At 38.0% G+C, this 19,699-nt stretch overlaps 1 protein-coding gene across 1 annotated transcript in view; it reads left to right on the top strand.

The window, feature by feature from the left end:
* CDK8 (cyclin-dependent kinase 8) overlaps positions 1 to 19,699 on the top strand; it is a 50,639-nt gene that overhangs the window by 5,386 nt on the left and 25,554 nt on the right. Inside the window, exons 2-3 of the mRNA XM_014966083.1 lie at positions 3,369 to 3,479; positions 6,578 to 6,718. Coding sequence (XP_014821569.1) covers positions 3,369 to 3,479; positions 6,578 to 6,718 — 252 coding nt within the window. The remainder of the gene's footprint in view (positions 1 to 3,368; positions 3,480 to 6,577; positions 6,719 to 19,699) is intronic.

Raw genomic sequence — 19,699 nt, 5'->3', positions numbered from 1 at the left:
ATTTTTTTCTCTTCATGTTTTATGTTGTCAGCTTCTTTTCTGCAACATTTAAGACTTGAAAAATAATAAAAAAAGAAGAAAATAATGCAACAATTTCACACAGTTGTACATCTGAAGAACTAGAGCTTCAAAAATGTATTGTCAGCTTCATAATAAATTCATAGAGTGAGCAGTATTATAACTCTTGTTACATTGCTTTGTAAGCTTTCATTTGAACACTTTTGAAAGGAAAACAGCATGTACTTTAGGCAGGTATTTTGTTCTTTTTTAGTACTGGGGAATATCTGACTCATGAGAATATAAAACTGTAAAGTTGTATTTACATTGAAACAAACAGATCTTGAATCTGCTGTATAGCAGCTAAGCCAACTTGGGATTTAAGAACTTGTGTAATAGAATTTGGTATTTAGTTTAAATAACAAGTTTAAAGTACTTTGGAGCTCCAGTTTTTGATAGGAAACTAAGAACAGTGATTTGAGCGTTATTTTTTTTTTTTTTTAGAAATTTATATTTTTAGTGGTTTTTTGGGTGTGACACCTCTGGGGTCATATTCTGCTCCTGCTCTTGCAGACAAGTAAAGTAGACCTTCAGAAGTATAGCAAAGTACAAGTTAAACTTGTAAGGAAAAGAAAAATCTCTGAAGGCTGAGTCTCTTTCTAATTATTCAGCCTTTAAGCCAAAATTAATCATTATTATTTCATACCCATTTGTCCTTATGATAATATTGTCAGATAGTTAGAATAGCTCTTCTCTCCTACTTTAATTTTAAAGAGAGAGAGAGACTGTTTCTTTCTCTGGCTTTGTTTTGGCAGGCTATAGGGATTTTGGCTTGGCTTGCTGGTTTCCCATTGTGCAGTAGGCTCTCTCTTCCCCTGGGTGGAGGCTTGGGCTTTCTTTGCCCTGTTGGCAGTTGGAATTAATCTTCCCTGAATTGGCTAGAATTGCGCATAGCATTTCAGGTAATGTCTCGCTACTGCCTATACTCATCTCTTGTAGCAGTAGTTCCACTGGTGTCTTATGTATTACAGCATGACTAAATCTTTGTCAGTCATCTTCTGGTCTGAAAATCACCCTTTTCTCCATCAACCGCAATCTGCTTTCTGTTCCAAGTCCCTCTTTGCCCGTTTTCCATCGGAGGGCCATAACGTGACTATTAATGTATGATTTGTTTGTTGCTGGATCACTGATGGAACTGCTGGAACTGATGTGAGCCTTTTTGAAGTATGAGGTGATGATTAGATTTTGAATTTACGCCATCAAAATAGCAAGATAACACAATAGTGTTTTTTGTTTAAGAGAATGTTTTGCTTGATATTGCCGATGGCTTTGTGTCTAGCCAGCTTTCTGGCTGTTCTAAGTTTTGAGAGAAACACATTGCACAGAAATTCTTTACTGTGAGGATGGTGAAGCACTGGAACGGGTTGCGCAGAGGAGTCATAGATGCCCCATCCCTGGAACTGTTCAAGGCCAGGCTGGATGAGGCCTTGAGCAACCTGGTGGACTTTGGGGAGGTGGCCTTTGCTCAGAGACTGGCTGGGCATCGATCTGCTTGTGGGAAGTGGTGAGTGACTGCCTTTGCATCACTTGTGGTGGCTTTTTTCATTTTTAGTTCCTCCTTCCTTCTCTTATTAAAGTTTTATCCTCACCCACAAATATTCTTGCATTTTTTGCTCTTCCTCTGCCAACTGACTGAGAGGGGTGAGCAAGTGGCTGTGTGGGGCTTAGCTGCTGGCTGGTGTCAACCAACCCCAGATGGTCCCCACCTGTAATTGATTAAAAATTGTAAATAAACATTTCTTGGTTTTCCTCATGCTGATCTTATGCTTTGTAGGAATTACAGACATTTACAGAATTCTACACATCTTGCAGATCCTGCTTTAAAATTCCTGTATGTAATGCTGTTATGGATCTTAAGATTAAAAAGTTTAACAGGCTGAAACTACTTCCTTCTGCATTGATTTGTAATGTTGCATTGTCTCCTCAACCCCCTGTCTCCCTGTGTGATCTCATACTTGAGATAAAAGCTCTGCGGGGCTGTAGGTCCTCTTGCTCTAGAAATGCCACACTGAAGACTCTGGCTGGGAGTAGGGACGGGAGTCTGTCTCAAATGAAGTAGAAAAGAAGGAAACAAACATATGCAGATATCCACTCCCATTTTAGGATCTCAGAGGCAGCTAAAATGTTACCATATGTGACAAAGGTATGAGTAGAAAGGAATGAAATTTCTTGTTTCTTCTAATTACGTAGTGGGAAAATTATATTTTATTGGAAGTAGATTCAATCTCAGAAATGAAGTGTTAATTTTCAATTTTATATTCAAACAGTTCAAATTGTTCTTGGCTTTTAAAAAACCCCAAGCCATTCCTTTTATTAAAAATATCATCACTTCTGGCAGACTGAGCTGGTAAGAATTCATCTGGTCTTGGGTAGCCAAGCCTGACAGACGTTTGCTCAGGCAGATTTTGTTTCTTTCTTAGCAGTTGTGTGAGTACAGTGTATTTGTGATGTGACCAGTAGAGCTCAAACAGACTGATGCTGTCTGCATTCAGTTTTTGTGCTACATCTCAACTATGTTTTCCTGTTTGTGGTGGTTAAAGCTATAGTTGCTAAAGCAGCTGAGCTGGTTTAATGGCTCACTGCTGCTGAAAGTTCTTGCTCCTAGCTGTGTCCCTCTACCCTAGTGCTGGGTCTGCTGTCCCTGCTGTGAGTCATTTCAGCTCAGGAACTCGGTAGAAAATTAACGCCTTTGTGTGTCTGGGTTTTCTCCTGAACTGGGAGCTGTTTGTGGATTGCTTTATGAGTAACATGACTGGTGTAATACATGTTGTGGTGGGAGGGAGTCGCACCTTTGTCTGTAGGTGGTGGTGACCTTGTAGATCAGCTGACTCCATGTTACAAACCACATCTTCTTTAGCGGACTGCATTGACAGCCTCTAAATGAGTCATCCCATTCAGCCTTGAATGGCTGCAACCAAAATGCAGTGTTTTCAGATAATTGAGAGTTGGGAGAAAATTGGATACCTCAAATGGCTCTATCAAAGATTGCAGGGCAGATGCCACAGCTGGCTATTTGCGGAATCTTCTTGATCCTGGATAATAGCAAGAAATACATAGACTTCAACTTTTAGGAAATGGATAGGAAGGGAATGCCCTAAGGGATTATGACTTGCTTTCAGCTTTGGTTTCAAACTAATGACTGGTTCTTTGATTAAAAAAATATGTGTCGTTTTCCATGACTTGCAGATTTCAACTTTTCCTGTTTGTATTGTGGCATATGTAGCAAAGACTATTAAAGTATTCATCTTTCCAGCCCTTTCACAGCTTTGGATGTGTGGATATAACTGTTGTGGACTTTCTTTATTTTGCAGTTGCTGCGGGAGCTCAAACATCCAAATGTCATTTCTCTGCAAAAGGTGTTTCTTTCTCATGCTGACAGGAAAGTGTGGCTTCTCTTTGACTACGCTGAGCATGACCTCTGGGTAAGGTGAATTGCTTGTAGGTACCTGGCTTAGAGTTTTAGTTGCAGAAAAGGACAAGGTCAGGGAAGATGCACCGGTTCAAAAACAGTATAGCCTTTTGCCCTGTGTTTGTTGGAAACATTTTCAGTATTAAGGGAAAAGCAATGGAAAATGTTGGGTAAGCACGCTACACAGTTAATCTGTGACTTTCCTAAGCAGATAAAAATCTGCATTCAGCTCTCAGTAGCTAGAATCTAGTTAAATAAATGCAAATATAACCCTCCATTATGGCTAACGTAGAGTGCAGGAAACCAGAATTGATTATGCAAGTATATTCCTTTTGGAAAATGACAGACTTATTGGCTGAATAGAACAGTTTGGGGTTTTAGTTATATTGCATGTCATCCATGAATACATGAAATAAGAGTAGTGCCACTGCATATAATTGAAATTTAATTCATATGTTTCTGTGGAAAGAGCTTTTTACTCAACTCATCTGGTGAAATTTCTTATATTTGGGAGGAAGGCTGTTTGTTCCTAATTACAAGATACAGCTTTAAAATATAAATGTGTTGAAGGCAAAGTAAGTTTGTTTTAAGACATATACCCTCTTCCTCTGTTAACTTAGTGTCCTGGTTTGAGGACAATATTTGTGGCCTGACCATACATTTGGAACGCTTTAAAAAAATAAAAATAATTAAAGTAGCATTGTAAAGAATCCAAAATCCCATGCAACCTTAGCTTCCTTGAAAAAAGGTATGCATTTGCCATACATTTAGAGCATTGGTCTCGATGGAACAAGTGTTGTAATTTAAGAGGATTTTTATCCAAAGGTACAACAGAGGCAATTTGGAATGAGATAGAATTTTTGATGTGTATGTTCATGTAAGAATTGTGTAGTATGAATAATGAGTTAATTGAGTCAAATCATGAGTCAATTTAAAATGAATTTCTTTTGAAAATGGTTTTACTTGTAGTTGGGAGTAATTCAGTAGTATTTGCCTAAGAACTCTCAATTTTTCTTCATCTAAGCTGAATGAAAGAGATTTTCTCCCAGTTCAATGTCTTGGAACTTCCAATAGTTGGTATTGAGATTTTATTGCCAAAATAAACTAAAAACAAACAAAAAAAATTCCAAGGAGCTGAAATACTGAGGCATTCTTAAGGCTGATGTACAAAACAAAAATCTTGAGGAGATGGAATAAAAGGTTTTTTCTAATGTAGAGAAAAAACAAGTACATTTTTTTGTTCACTGCTCCGCCATACTTATGATGTGCTAAGCTGCAGAAGCTTAGGAATGCGTGAGGTTTTTTTGTTTCAAAATGTACTGCAAGGCTTTGTATTTGTTTGGAGGATTGTGACTAATGGTGACCTGTCCTTGTTTTGTATGTAGACATTTCTGTGGTGCTTCCTACTTAACCAAAACACTGCAGAAGCACCTCTGTTAACAAAATATCAGTAATGTAAGAGTGACCCTCAACCTTGACCTTTATGTTTACATGTACGTATCTGTATAAACTCCAGAAATCCCCATCTATACCAGCTCCTGGTTGTTGACTCTCTAGATGCAAGAGACCTGGCTGTAGTTGCAGTGACCGGGCTGGCTCTGTGCCCTGGTGAGCTAGCTATGGACTCAGGTCCTCCAGTGCTGAGCATATCTAGTGCAGGAGGTCTCAAACAAGGCTGGGAAAAGGGCACAGGGTATATTACAGCAGGAACAAAAAGGTCCAGGAGAGTCATCTGTCTTTGTCAGTCTCTGAAGATTCACTTCTCTCTGGGAGCTGCATGAAAGCTAACATTTGTTTTGGAGTTAGTGGAAGTGGGAGGTGAGAAGAGGTGAAACTTGTGGCTAAGTCTTAGGGATGCTCATGCATGTGGTGCTTGGCTGACTGGGCAGGGACTGTTGCTTTCCCATCAGTGGATTTTTCCTCCATGCAGTTCCATTTTTATCTTGGGCAGAGCAGGGATGTGCCTTTTCCTGCCAGGCAAGCCAAGCTTATGCCTGAAGCAAAGGAGGGCAAGCTGTATGGAGCTGGACCGCAGCAAGAGAGTAAAGGCAATTTCCCAAAGGGGTTTGAGTAGTTGGGTATGGAATTGGTACCTGGAATGTGAAAGCTCAGGAATGTAGGAAGACCATGTGATAGAAGTTTGGTGCCAGGTTTTGGATGCACAAGATCAGGGCTGTTTTGATGATCACACAAGTGTGAGCCATTTCAGAAAAGAAGTATGAATGTGTGCAAAAGTTTGTTCTAGAAATCACCTTTCTCTCAAAGAGAAACAAACATAGAAATGGCTACCATTATTGTGGCACACCTTATGCTATTGAGGTTAATGGCACCTTGCACTCAAGTGCTATGACAACATATCCTTTTGGACTCCTCATGGTTGCTAGACGTCATTGTCTGTGTATACACTTATATTGTAAAAGGTTTTTTCTGTGCCTGGCTTGGTAGCTGACTTTCAGATGGACAGATTTACAGCTTTGCTCTGTCAACAGCTTCTGTTTTGAGAGTACTGTGCTTTAAGGGTATAGCAAATAAGGAAGGAATAAATCTGAGCTTCTAATTTAAACACTTAAAGCTGCCAATACAGTTTGCATGAATTTCTGTGTGGCATTAGGTGTTGAATACTAGTGTCATTACTACTGTAGGAGAAAGCCTCAAAGCAAAATAATAAAGAAGTTATGGGATGGACTTTTAATTCTGTGCTGTGATATACAAGGTACCAGCCTATCTTAAGAAAAAGAACCCCAAACTGCTAAAAATCAGCGATCTGCAAGGGAATTTGCTTTGACAATTGTATTGGGTTTGTATGCCTCATCCCACTGGGAATGAGCACGCGGTTTTGTGGGGCTTAGCTGCCTGCCAGGGTTAAACTGCAGCAACAACTGATTTCATTTTTGAGACATTTCCTTGGGACAGTGATCACTTTACCTCATATAGTATTAATTTTCTAATACTTAAAGTAAATGTTTCTAATTTTGAAAATTAATGATAATAGCTTGAAAAAAAAACCCACCCAAAGTTGTATGTATAAGGAATTGCTGGCAATATTTTTGTGTAATGCTGTAGAGAAAAACATTGCACTTTTTTATTTTGATTTCTTTTTCCTCTTTACAGCATATAATCAAGTTTCACAGGGCTTCTAAAGCAAACAAGAAACCAGTTCAGTTACCTCGGGGAATGGTGAAGTCACTGTTGTATCAGATCCTAGATGGTATTCACTACCTGCATGCTAACTGGGTGTTACACAGGGATTTGGTAAGTGGATCCGCAATGGGTTTTAGCACTGGGATGATGATTGAGGGCAGGATTGTTTTTTATACAAATCACTGGGAGACAGAAACCTTTGTTCTAAGGGCATGTACTCATAAATATATATTTTTATACTGCATTCAGACAGCCTTGATTAGTAGAGCAGATTTTAAAAGCTGACTATGATCTGATATGCTTATGATAGCAAGGTATATCAGATGGCTGTTTTCCTTTTTTTATTTTCTAAATAAACTATTTTTAAAAGTGTTCATTTAAATACCAGGCATATTGAGGTACAGAAAATGCCTGTGGTAGTATTACTGCAGGCAAGATAAATAACTAAATACGGCATATGTGTAGGTGGGGGAGAGGATGATTGGCTGTAAGAACTGCTAAAAAAATAAAAACTCCCTAAAATGATCGGTTTTACTTATGAAGGTAACTTTTGAAGGCCATTATCTTCTCCTGGTGTTTATAATCTATCAGAAATACAGACATGCCAACTTTCAAAGATTTCTGTAAGTAAACCAATGCTTATCCAAACTACAGTATGAGCAAAACATTTTGAATGCTTCTTAACCAGCGAATTCTATTAAGTGTTTTAAATTTGTAAATCTCACCAATTCTTATATATTTGCCTTTGAAATATACCCATATCTGACTCGGCTGGTTCTGTCTGTTGCCTTAAAGTTGGGCAGTTTTCCTGACCCACTTGTCTGTAGCTCTTATTCTTACAAATAAAGGAAAAAAATACTCTCAAAATGTGGTAACTATCTATATGTGATGCTTCTAATGACTGAAATTTCATTAGTGCATGGGAGTATCATTAGTTTGACCTTTTATTCCCATGAGTCATCTATACCAGTGCTATTCAATGCTTGGTGCAATAACACCGGCTTCCTCATTATTCTTCTAGAGCCACTTTTTGTCTTTGAAATAGCTTTAATAGTGTTCCTGGAAATGTAGTGAATGACTAGTTATTTGTCTGTTAATTTCATGCCCAATAAATGCTTCTACAGAGTGCCAGTCTCTGTTTAAATTGATGGGAAAAAAGTTGTCTTTGATAAATCACATTTTCAGAACTGAAACACAAGGAAGCTTTGCTTTGTTAAAATAATTGTATGGTTATTGGTTCTAGTTTCCTCCTGGTTTTCAAGATGAACCAAAAGTCACAGCACTGAGAGAAAAACTCAAAAAGATTGTGGCTTTGTCATGACCCATGAAATAGTGGAGCAAAACACAATGTAGAAATATATAGTGTATGTTTCTACTTAGACACACTTTGTTTTAAACTAAAATGTAATCTCTTACTTGCGATAGTACTCCTCAGTATATTTTTTTAAGAGGCATACAGAAAACAAATGACCTGTCATCAAGAATCTAAATTTTTTTGATGTTTTGCTTTCCACAGTTCCAGAAAACTTACAAACTTAAGCGTAATTGAGTTTAAAAAGAAAACCTTGCGTGTTGTTAACTGGATGGCTCAGGAGATTGGTAATTTATTACAGAGCCTTTCACATCTAGGTCTGTAGATCAAATACAGTTTAAGCTGGCAACTGCGAAAAACTATTACCATTTCATTTTGTGACCTATGTGAAATGAGTTGGTGGTCTCAGTCCAGCATGAAGATTTCTTCCAGCAGAAAAACCACCATCACAATTGGCTATCTTTTGATAATCTGAGGAAGAGACCAAAAGCTTGAGGCAGAGTCTGAGAGGTCTTCCCGCTGGAACCGTGTCAAGCCACGTCGGTGAGAATCCTCTAAATGCTGTGCAGGGACTGCCTGGGCTGCCTCATCTGTCGAAAACTTTGGGTTTATTGTTTTGAAACCATTCAGTTTGAGCTGAATTTAGAAGGCACGTGTTTCATGCCAGTGAAAAGACAAAATCCTATCTGTCAGATACCTTTTTCCTTTTATCGGGGTCCCTAGGAATAGCCTGAGAAACAGAAGGGTTTCTACCTAGTGTTTCGTTTTCACAAGACAGGGGCATATTGATGCAAAGTTAAGCTTGCAAGTTGGGACTTCAATAGCATTCTGATCCAAAGCAAAATAACTGATGTTAATGCTTGTTCTTTGATGTGAGTTTCTGTTCCAGGATACCTGTAATATTAGCCTTCACAAATATCGGTGTTAAATAGTCGATTTTAACTCCCAATTGGATGGCTGGAGGGATTTATTATGTTTCTCCTACTGTACCTTTAAAATCATAGGTGTTGCTGTAGTTTCTAAATGTTTTATGTTTCCCTAGATTTAGATGTGTATGTACAGATACACACACAGAGCTGCTTAAGTAACGTGCTTGCTTGCATTTCATATACTACCTATTACAGGAGTGATGGTGCTTGGAGGTGGTAGGAAGCTAAAGAATATAGTACTTTGACACAAAAATCTCATCTTTGCTACATCTCTCTCATAGGATAAGATATTTTTTTAAGGGTAAGAATGCTTATTTCTTGGGGAAACTAATTATCTACCATTGAAGTGCAATTTTCTGGTTTTTGGGTTTTCTTTTTTTTTTAAGATGTCTTAATGAAGTTAGCTTTTAGGTAGGTAATGTTTTGGAGGTTTTTTGGGGATCTTGAGTTTTGCAATAAGAAACAAAATGCAGCATAAAGTAACTCCTTTCTTGCTAGCATCCGCAAACCAGGCAGTAAAACTTAATGGCTGTTGAAAGCACATAAACTTAGACTGAAATTTGTCTTCATAATGGTGGAATTGAGGAATCTTCATTCATGCAAGATTTGGATAAAGTGAGTATATTCTGTATGAAACAGTAAAAACTGTAGGAAGACACTAATTGTCTAGTGCTTTTTTTCTGGTCCTAGTTCATCTTTTACGTAGGAAATGCATTAAAATCTTAGCAATAACTTAACTATTTAAATAGTCAAGTGTCTTCGCTGTTGTTTTTCTTTCGATGGTTACGTGAAAGCCAATTCACGGTTTCCATCAGAGCAAGGGAGGTGTTGATTATATTTGTTATCTTTGAATAGAGCTGTGCTTGAGTAGTTAGCTTTCCATATGTCTTTGAAACATACCAGTAAAATTTTTCAACAAATAAATGTCACTCCTTTAAAAAATTCTTATTTGACTTGCATATTTTTCATCTTTTTTTAATTCCATGGCTGAGAGCAATTGAAAGCAGATTGTTTATTCATGCTCTGACTGTAGCAGGAAGGAAATAAGAACACTTCATGTAATTACCACAAAGTGCATCAATTATAGTTTTAATAATATTTTGAATTTAGTTATCAAGCGTGCTTGAAACCTACTGCATTTTGCTGACTTCTTTTCCTTGTATTTTATCCACTTTATGATATCCAGCTATCGGGCTTCTTCCTGTGCTCAAAGTGCTTACTCCACATTAAAAATGAGCATAAGCAGAAGACTGGCCGTGTATCTGCTTCCATCAGTCTGCCTCTTCAATAGCACGAGGAAGAGAGGATGGACTTAGTGGTGTGCTTGGAAGACTTCTTCAAGTAATGAGCTCAAAAATAGAGGACCCTTTGCATGGTACAGCAATTAATATGCCATGCCTGTTAACATTTAAAAGTGCGTCTTTATTTGATGTTAGTGTGCAGTAGGCCTGCCCACACAGTGAGGATCCAGTTTCAGCTAAAAGATGAGCACTCCTCCACTGGTATTGTGTGGCGACAGAGATTATTCTGCAATTAAAATCAATAATACATTCAAAAAATATTAAATTAATAATATTGAACAGAAGCTACTTAAGCACTCATGTGGTACAGCTTAAAAACATACCACCAGCCCCCTGACTTACAAAAAAACCCAGCCAAAACTACCCTCAAACAAAAAACCCCAGAGGAAATCTCACAGCTCTTGTAGTACTGAGACACCATGATGAAACATTTTTTTTTTCTTCCCAGATTTTCAGACTCGATTCCCTGGCCTATTTCTTTGTGGATGGTATTATTGGGTGCTAAACGCTTGGCAAGTCAGGTAAGGAAGAGGGGTCTGCTGCTTCCCATTCCCCTCCTCCTGTCTCTTGCCAAAAGAATGACAATCTCTTAGACTTCATCAGTAACATCCCTGCCCTAGTTAGTCTGGGATTGTGTCACTGCAGATGTGACCACTCACAAACTGATGCTAGCACAGGATACTGCAGCCTGTTTAATGCGTTCCTAGGGTGCTGCTCAGCTGAACACTGCTGTGGGATGGGCACTGTTTTTATTAAGCTTTCAAGCCGACAAACTTTTAAGACAGTGGGAAAGGAGGTTCCTGGGACCTGGACTCTTCCCAAGGATACCTGCTGCCAGGCTTGGAATTAGCAGGAACGCGAAAGATGTTCTCTTAAATATAAATGAGGAGAAGCCACTGCCAGGGTGTTTTTTTGTAGACAACGTCTTAGTCACTTTACAGGCTCTGAGTGAACCACTTAAGTATGTGCTTTAGGCAAAGTTAAATATATGGAACTTTTACCCTGCCAATTTACCATTTTCCGCATTAGAGCTCTTGAATCCAAGGATGTCTCCCTCATCAGTATTCAAGGATTAATTCAGAAATACAGGAGTGCCCTTTAGTCCTGCTCTACTGCTTACAAAACTGGCCATTTGAAGGAATTAACCTGAATGCTTAAAAACAAATAGTAGGAAAAGCTGTGCAGATTACTCAAAAGAAGTTGGCAGCTTTTAAAAGCAGGCTGGTCTTCTACCCTGTTTAACTATATAAAGAGATAATAGGCATTATTTCCCAAAAGGCATTGTAGTGACTTCTTGATTTGTTTCAAAGGAGGAAAAAACCAAACCGAAAACCCAGCCTAAACGCGGTCACTGTTTTGATCGTCAGCTGTTGCATTTCCCAAGATTTTTGTTTCCAAGGTGTTTTTCATTGTGTGTGTGCTTTCTTGAGACCACAAAAGAACAATGTGTCTTGCAGAACCTTGTTGCCTTGCATAGCCAGTAATAGCATCTTTTCCTGTAAGTTGTAATTTACTATAATTCTAAATATTCTATAGTTAAAATGACATTATTTAGTGTTTCTTAATGCTGCTATTTGCAGGGAACATGAACACTTCTTTGCCTGCCTTCTGATGTTTTCTTGATGTTTTAGATTAAACTTTCAAACCGGTAACTATTCAAAGTGTAGAAATGATCAGAAGAGACTACAAAACTAAGTATTTGATGCTCATGCTAGTGATTTTAAAAAAAAACCACAACAAACCAAACCAAAACAAAAAAGTCCACCATCCCAAAAAAACCCAAACAAACTTCCTTTTTAATACAAAACAAAACAAAAAAACCAAACCAAACTACTGTGCAAATGAGAATCCATTTGTCTTGTTTTCTTTTAGGACATTGTTGCTGGCAGTGGTCTGTTAGGTCAAGCTCTTGATTGAGTAATGTCTGTCAACTTTGTAGAAATGCATCTTTGAAGCTATGAATACAGCGTCTATTGCTGCAGTGCTACCAGCCTTCCAATCAGGAAAGTAGATGGCATACTAGTTAGAGATCTTTGAATTCACTGTAGAGAAGCCTATAGAGATACATAAAATCATTTGCTTTATATAAGGAAATCATTGTGAGGCCACTCTCTTTGAAAGATCATAGCAATCAGGTGAGGTTCCTGAAGGGAAAAAATCAAATGTCACTCCCATGTTCCAAGAAAGGCAAGAAGGAGGATCTGGGAAATTCATGTCAGTCACTCTCACCTTAATCACTGGGAAGGTGATGGATCAAATTCTCCCAGAAGCTATTTCCAAGCATTTGAAAGACATGGAGGTGATTGGGAGTAGTCAGCATGGATTTATGGAGGGGCAATTGTGCTTAGCCAACCTGAAAGCCTTCAATGAAAGGACAGAGTAAAAATCCAAGATTTATGATAATGTGCAAGATAAACAAATACACCTGAAAATAATTTTTATCCAAGCAACTAGTATTTGGCAAAAATGGCAAAACAATCCTAAAAGCTCTTGATAATATTTTACCACATGATGCTGTTTTTTATAATAAGATGAAATGCTGAATATGGAACTTTGGGTAGATGTTTTTCTGATTGCAAGTAAAAAGCTTGTTTATAAACTTGATTCAAATGAAAATAGAAGTGCAAGGAGAGGTCAAAAATCTCACAATTTCAAGAACATTTTCCAAATCCACCTCTTAGACTTCTGCTTTTATTCAAAGCCCCATTTGTTTGATGGTCAAGTCCAACCTGGTCTGAGTATCATCAAGATGAGTAATGGTTTTTAGCCTTTCATTATCTTCTGCAGGTGTTTCCAAAGGGTCTGACTATATCAGTTTGTCTGATGTACCAACTTCTGTTTTGTTTGTTGGATCCTAAATTTAGTTTATCAATAACTTCCTTGCTTCTTAGCTCAGTATTTCTTTTCCATAAACAATTCTTAAAATAATTAATCCTCTGCAGTGATTAAAGCTGAGTCCCACAGCCTTGTCATTTACAACTGACAGTGATACTGGAAACACTTTTTTGCTCTATTCATGAACATATCTTGTTTTGAAACTACAGTAAACACAGTCTTTGTCTGAAGTTTAAATGTAAGATCCAGGTGGAGCAATGTATATATTAGAAGAACTTTGCTAATTTACCTAGCCAATAACGTGGCCAAACCTAGACAGACTTACTCTTGGACTGTTACTGCCTAGAGGAAATGCAGGTAAAGCTCTTAAATGTGGAGTTTTGTACTCAGTGGAAACTTCTATATCAAAGAATTACAAGATGAAAAAAAGACATGGAAAAAGTAAGGCTGCATATTTAACCACCAGATGTCTTACGGACAGCACAGAGTTACATTACCTGATTATTGATGTTTTAGTGAGAGGTTTTTCACTTATCTGCTGCAGAACTGTCAGACACGAGCAGCAGTGGAAGCAGAGTATTTACCTGACATTTCTGCATCATTGTAAATCAAATAATTTTTAACTTGTGATCTTGGCCCAGTTAACAGGTAGCCCTTGCATAAGGGGAACTGCAAACTTGAGGCTGAAAATAACTCATAGTTTTCTTCATATGGCTATAAATGCTGTTGTGAAGAGTACTGCTTTTGTTTTTTCTCTCCTCCTTCCCCGTCAAATCAAGGCAGGCCTTTTCAGTGCCTTTCATTGAGAATTTATGTCAGTGTGGTGGCTTTTGAGAAGTTTGTCCTTGTTTGATGGAACATACATTTAATAACAGCACCAGAAACCCATCTGTCCACATACTGCATCAGGACTTTGAAAACAAGGTGGTGCTTTAGAGTTTGAGATAGGAGAAATGATAGCATTGCTGCTACACTCTGTAGGAAAAATAGCTGAAAAACTGCAACTGGTGGTGTGTATTCCACAATAAAAAATGGGAATTATATGGGTGTAATGTAACTAATATATTGAGGAATATCATTCATATATAGATACCTGATATATAGATATTTTTTTCATCTGTGTGTATATATACAAGGACTTTTTCAAGTATTTTGAATCTGGTTTTACCTTTTTTAATAGCAAAAGTCCTGCCCGAATTACGTGAAACTTTGGGGATACAAGTGCATTAACTGAGGGCAGACTATACTAAATTTGTTTCTTCTCTGTAGCTTTAAACTTGGTTTTTTGTTATTAGTCTGGTTTTTAATGTGCTGTCTTTCCAAGGCGGCCAGATACCTGATTATAACGCTGGAAAGAGTAACGTGAGTAAGTAATCCTTTGCTGTTGGAAGGTTTGCTCAGTCATCTTAGTGCATTGCCACAGTAGCTGTAGGTAAACCAGCTGAGATAACTCTCATATCCAGACATTTGGGGTTGTTCAGCCTAAAAAAAGGGAGGCTGAGGGGAAACTCTGTATCGCTCTGTTCAACTACCTGAAAGGAGGTTGTGGAGGGGCGGGGGTTGGTCTCTTCTCCCAAGTCAAAGCTGATGGGACAAAAGGAAATGGCCTCAAGTTGCACCAGGAGAGGTTCGGATTGGATATTAGGAAAAACTTTAACACTGGAAGGGTTATTAAGCATGGGAATGGGCTGCCCAGGGAAGTGGTTGAGGCACCATCCCTGGAGGTGTTCAGAAGATGGGTGGACATAGTGCTTAGAGACATGGTTTTTATGAGAGTTAGGTTGATGGTTGGACTAGATGATCTTAAAGGTCCCTTCCAACCTAGACAGTTCTATGATTATATGTAAATACAAATATAGGTAGAACTTCTACAGAGGAAAAGTATTCTAGAAACTTCAGTTCCAATTCCTTTATTAAAGGTAAAGAGCTGTACTAGCTAGATGGAAAAAGTATCAACATAATTTTTGGTTCTGGCACGAGAGGGCTGTGGAGGACCAGAAGCTCTTTTATCACAAACTTACCTTTGAATTAAGCTTAGTGAATAAAAACCTTGCAGTAGGATTTAGAAAAAATCCTAGAGTATGATTTTTAGAAACACTTAAATGCAGTTTGCCATTTTAGTTTTGTTGGTTTTTTTAATAATAACTACTTTGTTAAGGTTGTGGCAAAGTTACCACTTTGTAAAATGCTGTGGAAGATAGGACTATAAAATGTTCAAAGTATAGGACATAGCTATAATAATTGTTTTGTCTGAATCCTGCTCTTGAAAGAAATTGTAATGATTTAGGTGAATGATCTATACTCATAATATAGAGGAGAAGTTGACAAGATGATAAGAAAATGTTCCTTTGATTTAATCTGACCAGTTTCAAATTACTCTCTGAAAAACTCACCTTATAAACAGGGCATGCTTATTCCATATACAAACTTGCTCATTGTGAACTCCTAGCTTCACCTGATTTGCTCTGAACACGTGTGGCACAAAACAATCTTTGGGGTGTTGTTAGAAATACTGTGTTTGTTCTGTGCACAAGGATGCTTTAACGAGTAAGCACGAACAAAGCTGAGACAACCACTGGAAAGTGCATAGTAATAAATTGTGTCGGCCTTTACCTTTTTTATATTCTTTTTTCTTCATCCAGAACAGGAGGAGCTATGCATTAGTCAATATAGGTAGGGTGCTATGGAAGTGATGAGAGTACTAATTAAATGAAAAACAAAAATAAAATAGGGCTGTTAAGGAAGGTGCCCTGGGCTTCCCCAACTGCATGCAAACCAAAGAGTAAATAAGGCAGTTTTCTTCTGTTGTGTGAAAGTATTAGAAAATATAAGGTTACCTGTGGAAGCTGCTCCAACGAAATGAGTGAGCAAAAATGGCACTTGATGTTTTATTACCTATTCAAAGTCCTTACTTGTGAGGCAGAACTCTAAATTGAAAAAGGATATGGAATTATACCTGGAATCCTGCAGTTTCAGTGCATGCTTGCTCTCCTCTTGCATTTGGTCCTGCTCTGATGTGTCCACAGCATCCAGTCGTCCTCACCTGTGGGCTCAGTAATGACTTTTAAAGTAAAACACACAGGAAATATATTTCTGCAAGACTGTTTTACTTTACTAAGTTTGTTATTACACTTTTGAATGATGTATTAATGACATTTGACATGTTAGATTATTATAATAATGGTTTTGCCTATGATATCCACCTTTCCTTCCTTGGAAACTTAGTACAGAAATTCATACCCTGCAGCTTTTCCTGATGTACATTTTTAGGGAGTGGGAGGGCTGGCTTGAAAAGTGTAATTAGTTTTTTTTAATTTACTTTCGATTCAGTTCCAATGAAAGTGATAGAAAAGCCTGTCTATTAGGCTTTGTGCAGGCTTTAAAAAGTTATGTTGCCCCAAGTTGGCAGTAATTGAGTGACAGCAATGGAAAGAAATTCTTGGAGTGTGTTCAGTGCATAAAAATGTAATAGTGAGGCCAACAGCTTTTATCAGGCTGAAACAGAGATAAAATATGGTGATGGTAACTAGCAGAAGGCCTCTCTGGCATAGATATGACGTCCCTTTGTCTTTTATCCTATCCAAATACTTTCTGTACTTTTAAAAATTTTGAGCATGTGTGCTTTGATAATTTAGTTTTTATTTTTGTTTAGTTGTTACTGGTAATTTTAATGGTTCCTGGTTTTAATGAGAATTTTATTTAGATGCTTGATTTATTATTTTTTAAAACAGCTCTGAGATGTTTTTATAAGAAGATAATTAACAGGAAGTATTAAATTAGTTTTTCTTAATTTTACTGTGCTTTTCACAATTCATGCGTTTTTTAATTAAAAAGAAGACTTTAATGTTTAGATTTAATACATGTTGAGTTCTGTGGAGCTATTGTTTGGGGTGGTCTTTTCATAACCCCGAATCAGTAAATGCAACTGAAATTATCTTAATTACGAATGCACATCTTTGAATTCAAGGACATAAATTAACTTCAGAAAAATGCTGATACTATCATTTGAATATGGTTGTATTGACACTTTCATTGTGCTAAAGTGCTATTTAGCATTGAAGTTGTCAGTTTTGTTCAAAGTGGAAAGAGAATGGAATTATTTTCTTTAACCAGAAAGTGTTCAAAATAAATCAGTTCCAATCCCTAAGAATGCAATAGGGGAACATCTCACCTTGATAATAAGGAAATGTTTTGGTTTGTGTTACCATTACTTGAAGATCAACAAGGTTGCTAAGGTGGATGTACCTTAAGAAGCATAAATATTTTGCAGTTCACAGAACTTGAGATAGGGTGTGGATTTTGCAAGGCTACCTGAAGACTAGGTTTTTGCTGCCCAGTTTTTCTTGTCAGAGGACGTAACTGGGAAGTGATAAACCACACCAAAAAATTTCTACTGCTATATCACAAAAATGCTCTTGCAGGCAGGCTACAACTTGGTAAACCCTTGCAGTTGTCTTCTGAAAGCTTTCTGATTTCTTTGTTCCCCATGCCAATGTATTGCAAACTTCACAGCAAGACCTTTTTAACTTGTTTCATGCTTCTCAGGCACTTGCTCGCATACAGCTGAAGAAATTGTATTTTTTTTTTTGTATAATTGCAGGGTTGTGCATTTGAATCTGTTCCTGTATTGTTTAATATAATACTTTGAAGTCTAAAATATTAAAAAGTAATTTGTTCTAAATCTTAATAGAATCATTACTGAGGCCATGATTGCAAAAGCAAAATAATTTAAGGGCAAAAGCACTTTGCTTAGTATTGTTCTCTTAAACTGCTTTTTAAAAAATGAATTGGTTTTAATGAAAACCAGTGTTATACTTTTTTCAATTATCTTGTCTCATCACAGGTAGAAATGGGTAGGATGGCTAGTTCTGAAAAATGGTGGCACAGCCATTAACGATGCACAAATTAGGGGTTAACAAAAGTCACTGGTGTGATTCACTCTGTTACTGTGAACCCTTTACTGAGAAATGTTTTAGTAGCCAAACTCTTAAGTATGGGATTATCCAAATGGAAATTGGTTAGGATGATAAATGGTGCAAAGTACTGCATGTGGGTTGTGACAATCCCAAGCACAAATACAAGCTGGATGGAGAATGGATTGAGAGCAGCTCTGAGAAGGACTTGGGGGTGTTGGTGGATGAGAAGCTCAACACGGCCTAACAATGTGCACTGACAGCCCAGAAAATCAACCACATCCTGGACTGCATCAGAAGAAGCATGTCCAGGAGGTCGAGGGAGGTGATTCTGCCCCTCTGCTCTGGTGAGATGCCACCTGCAGTACTGCATCCAGCTTTGGAGCCCTCAGCACAGGAAGGATATGGACCTGTTGTAATGGGTCCAGCAGAGGGCCACAAAAATGATCAAAGGGCTGGAGCACCTCTCCTCTGAAGACAGGCTGAAAGAGTTGGGGTTGTTCAGCCTGGAGAAGAAAAAAGAAGGCTCCAGGGAGACCTTATAATGGCCTTCCAGTACCTAAAGGGGTACAGGAAAGGCCTACAGTACCTAAAGGCCTACAGGAAAGATGGGGAGGGACACTTTGTCAGGGAATGTAGTGTTAGGATGAGGGATAATTGCTTTAAACTGAAAGAGGGTGGATCTAGATTAGATATTAGGAAGAAATTCTTTATTGTGAGGGTGGTGAGGCACTGGAACAGGTTGCCCAGAGAAGCTGTGGATGCCTCATCCCTGGAAGTGTTCAAGGCCAGGCTGGATGGGGCTTTGAGCAACTTGATCTAGTGGAAGGTGTCCCTGCCCATGGCAGGGGGGTTGGAACTCGATGATCCCTAAGGTCCCTTCCAACTTTAACCAATCTATGATTCTGTTAAAATGCAGGTATAAAGAAGGTAAATCTGTTCATAAACGTACATGGGACTACTACAAACAATAAGGAGGCGGGGGGGAAAGGTAGCATCTACATTATAATACTATACATAATGCAAAGGAATTTTTGTTATAGGTATGTTTAAAATCAACCTTTGAAAACTTGCAAGTTCAGGAACAGTCTCATAGCAAATACTATGTGGAGTAGTAGTTTCTACAGACCTGGTTTGATGCTAAAAGTAATTTCTATGAAAGATCGCAAAGGCTAAGCTGTCCAAAAATGCCAGTTTTTTTTTTCCTCACTGCTTTCATGAGTAAAACGTAGTGGAATGCATTCCAGCAGAATGCCTTTCCTGCAGCATGAAAAAATGTCCCCTGATTTCTAGACATCTATTATGCGGACGTAGAAGAAGTAATCATCTCCTGCGCCTATGAATAACTTGCTGTGAGCAACAGGAATGCTGTCTTTTTTTGATACGATCACATCTCATCAAGACATAGATTGGTATAATTTTCATGTTGTTTGCATTTTTTTTAGCTTCAAAATAGAAAACCAAATAAATTCTAAAGTCTGAGTTTCCCCTCTGAATTAACACAAACATTTTCGGTGTATGTTAGGAAGCAGTATGTGACTGTGATGTTTGTTCAAATGGAACAATGATTAAAAAGAAAAAGAGGAAGAAAGATGGAAAAAAATAAGTAGCTGTCCTGTAGGAAAGATGTGATGAAAGCATGGCTTATAACCCTGAGATGAACCAGCAGCTTTACACAGCGAGGCAAATCCAGATACCATACTGGGATTGTATAAAGTGGAGGATGCTGTGCAAGGCGTGTGAAACGATCCCTCCCCTGTATTTAGCATTAGAGAAGCCTCGGCAGGAGCAGCCTGTATGTC

Source organism: Calidris pugnax, unplaced genomic scaffold (assembly GCF_001431845.1).
Source record: "Calidris pugnax isolate Ruff unplaced genomic scaffold, ASM143184v1 scaffold20, whole genome shotgun sequence".
Lineage (NCBI taxonomy): Eukaryota > Metazoa > Chordata > Aves > Charadriiformes > Scolopacidae > Calidris > Calidris pugnax.
The sequence above is the reverse complement of the archived record's forward strand: the minus strand, read 5'-3'. Positions and strand labels throughout refer to the sequence as shown.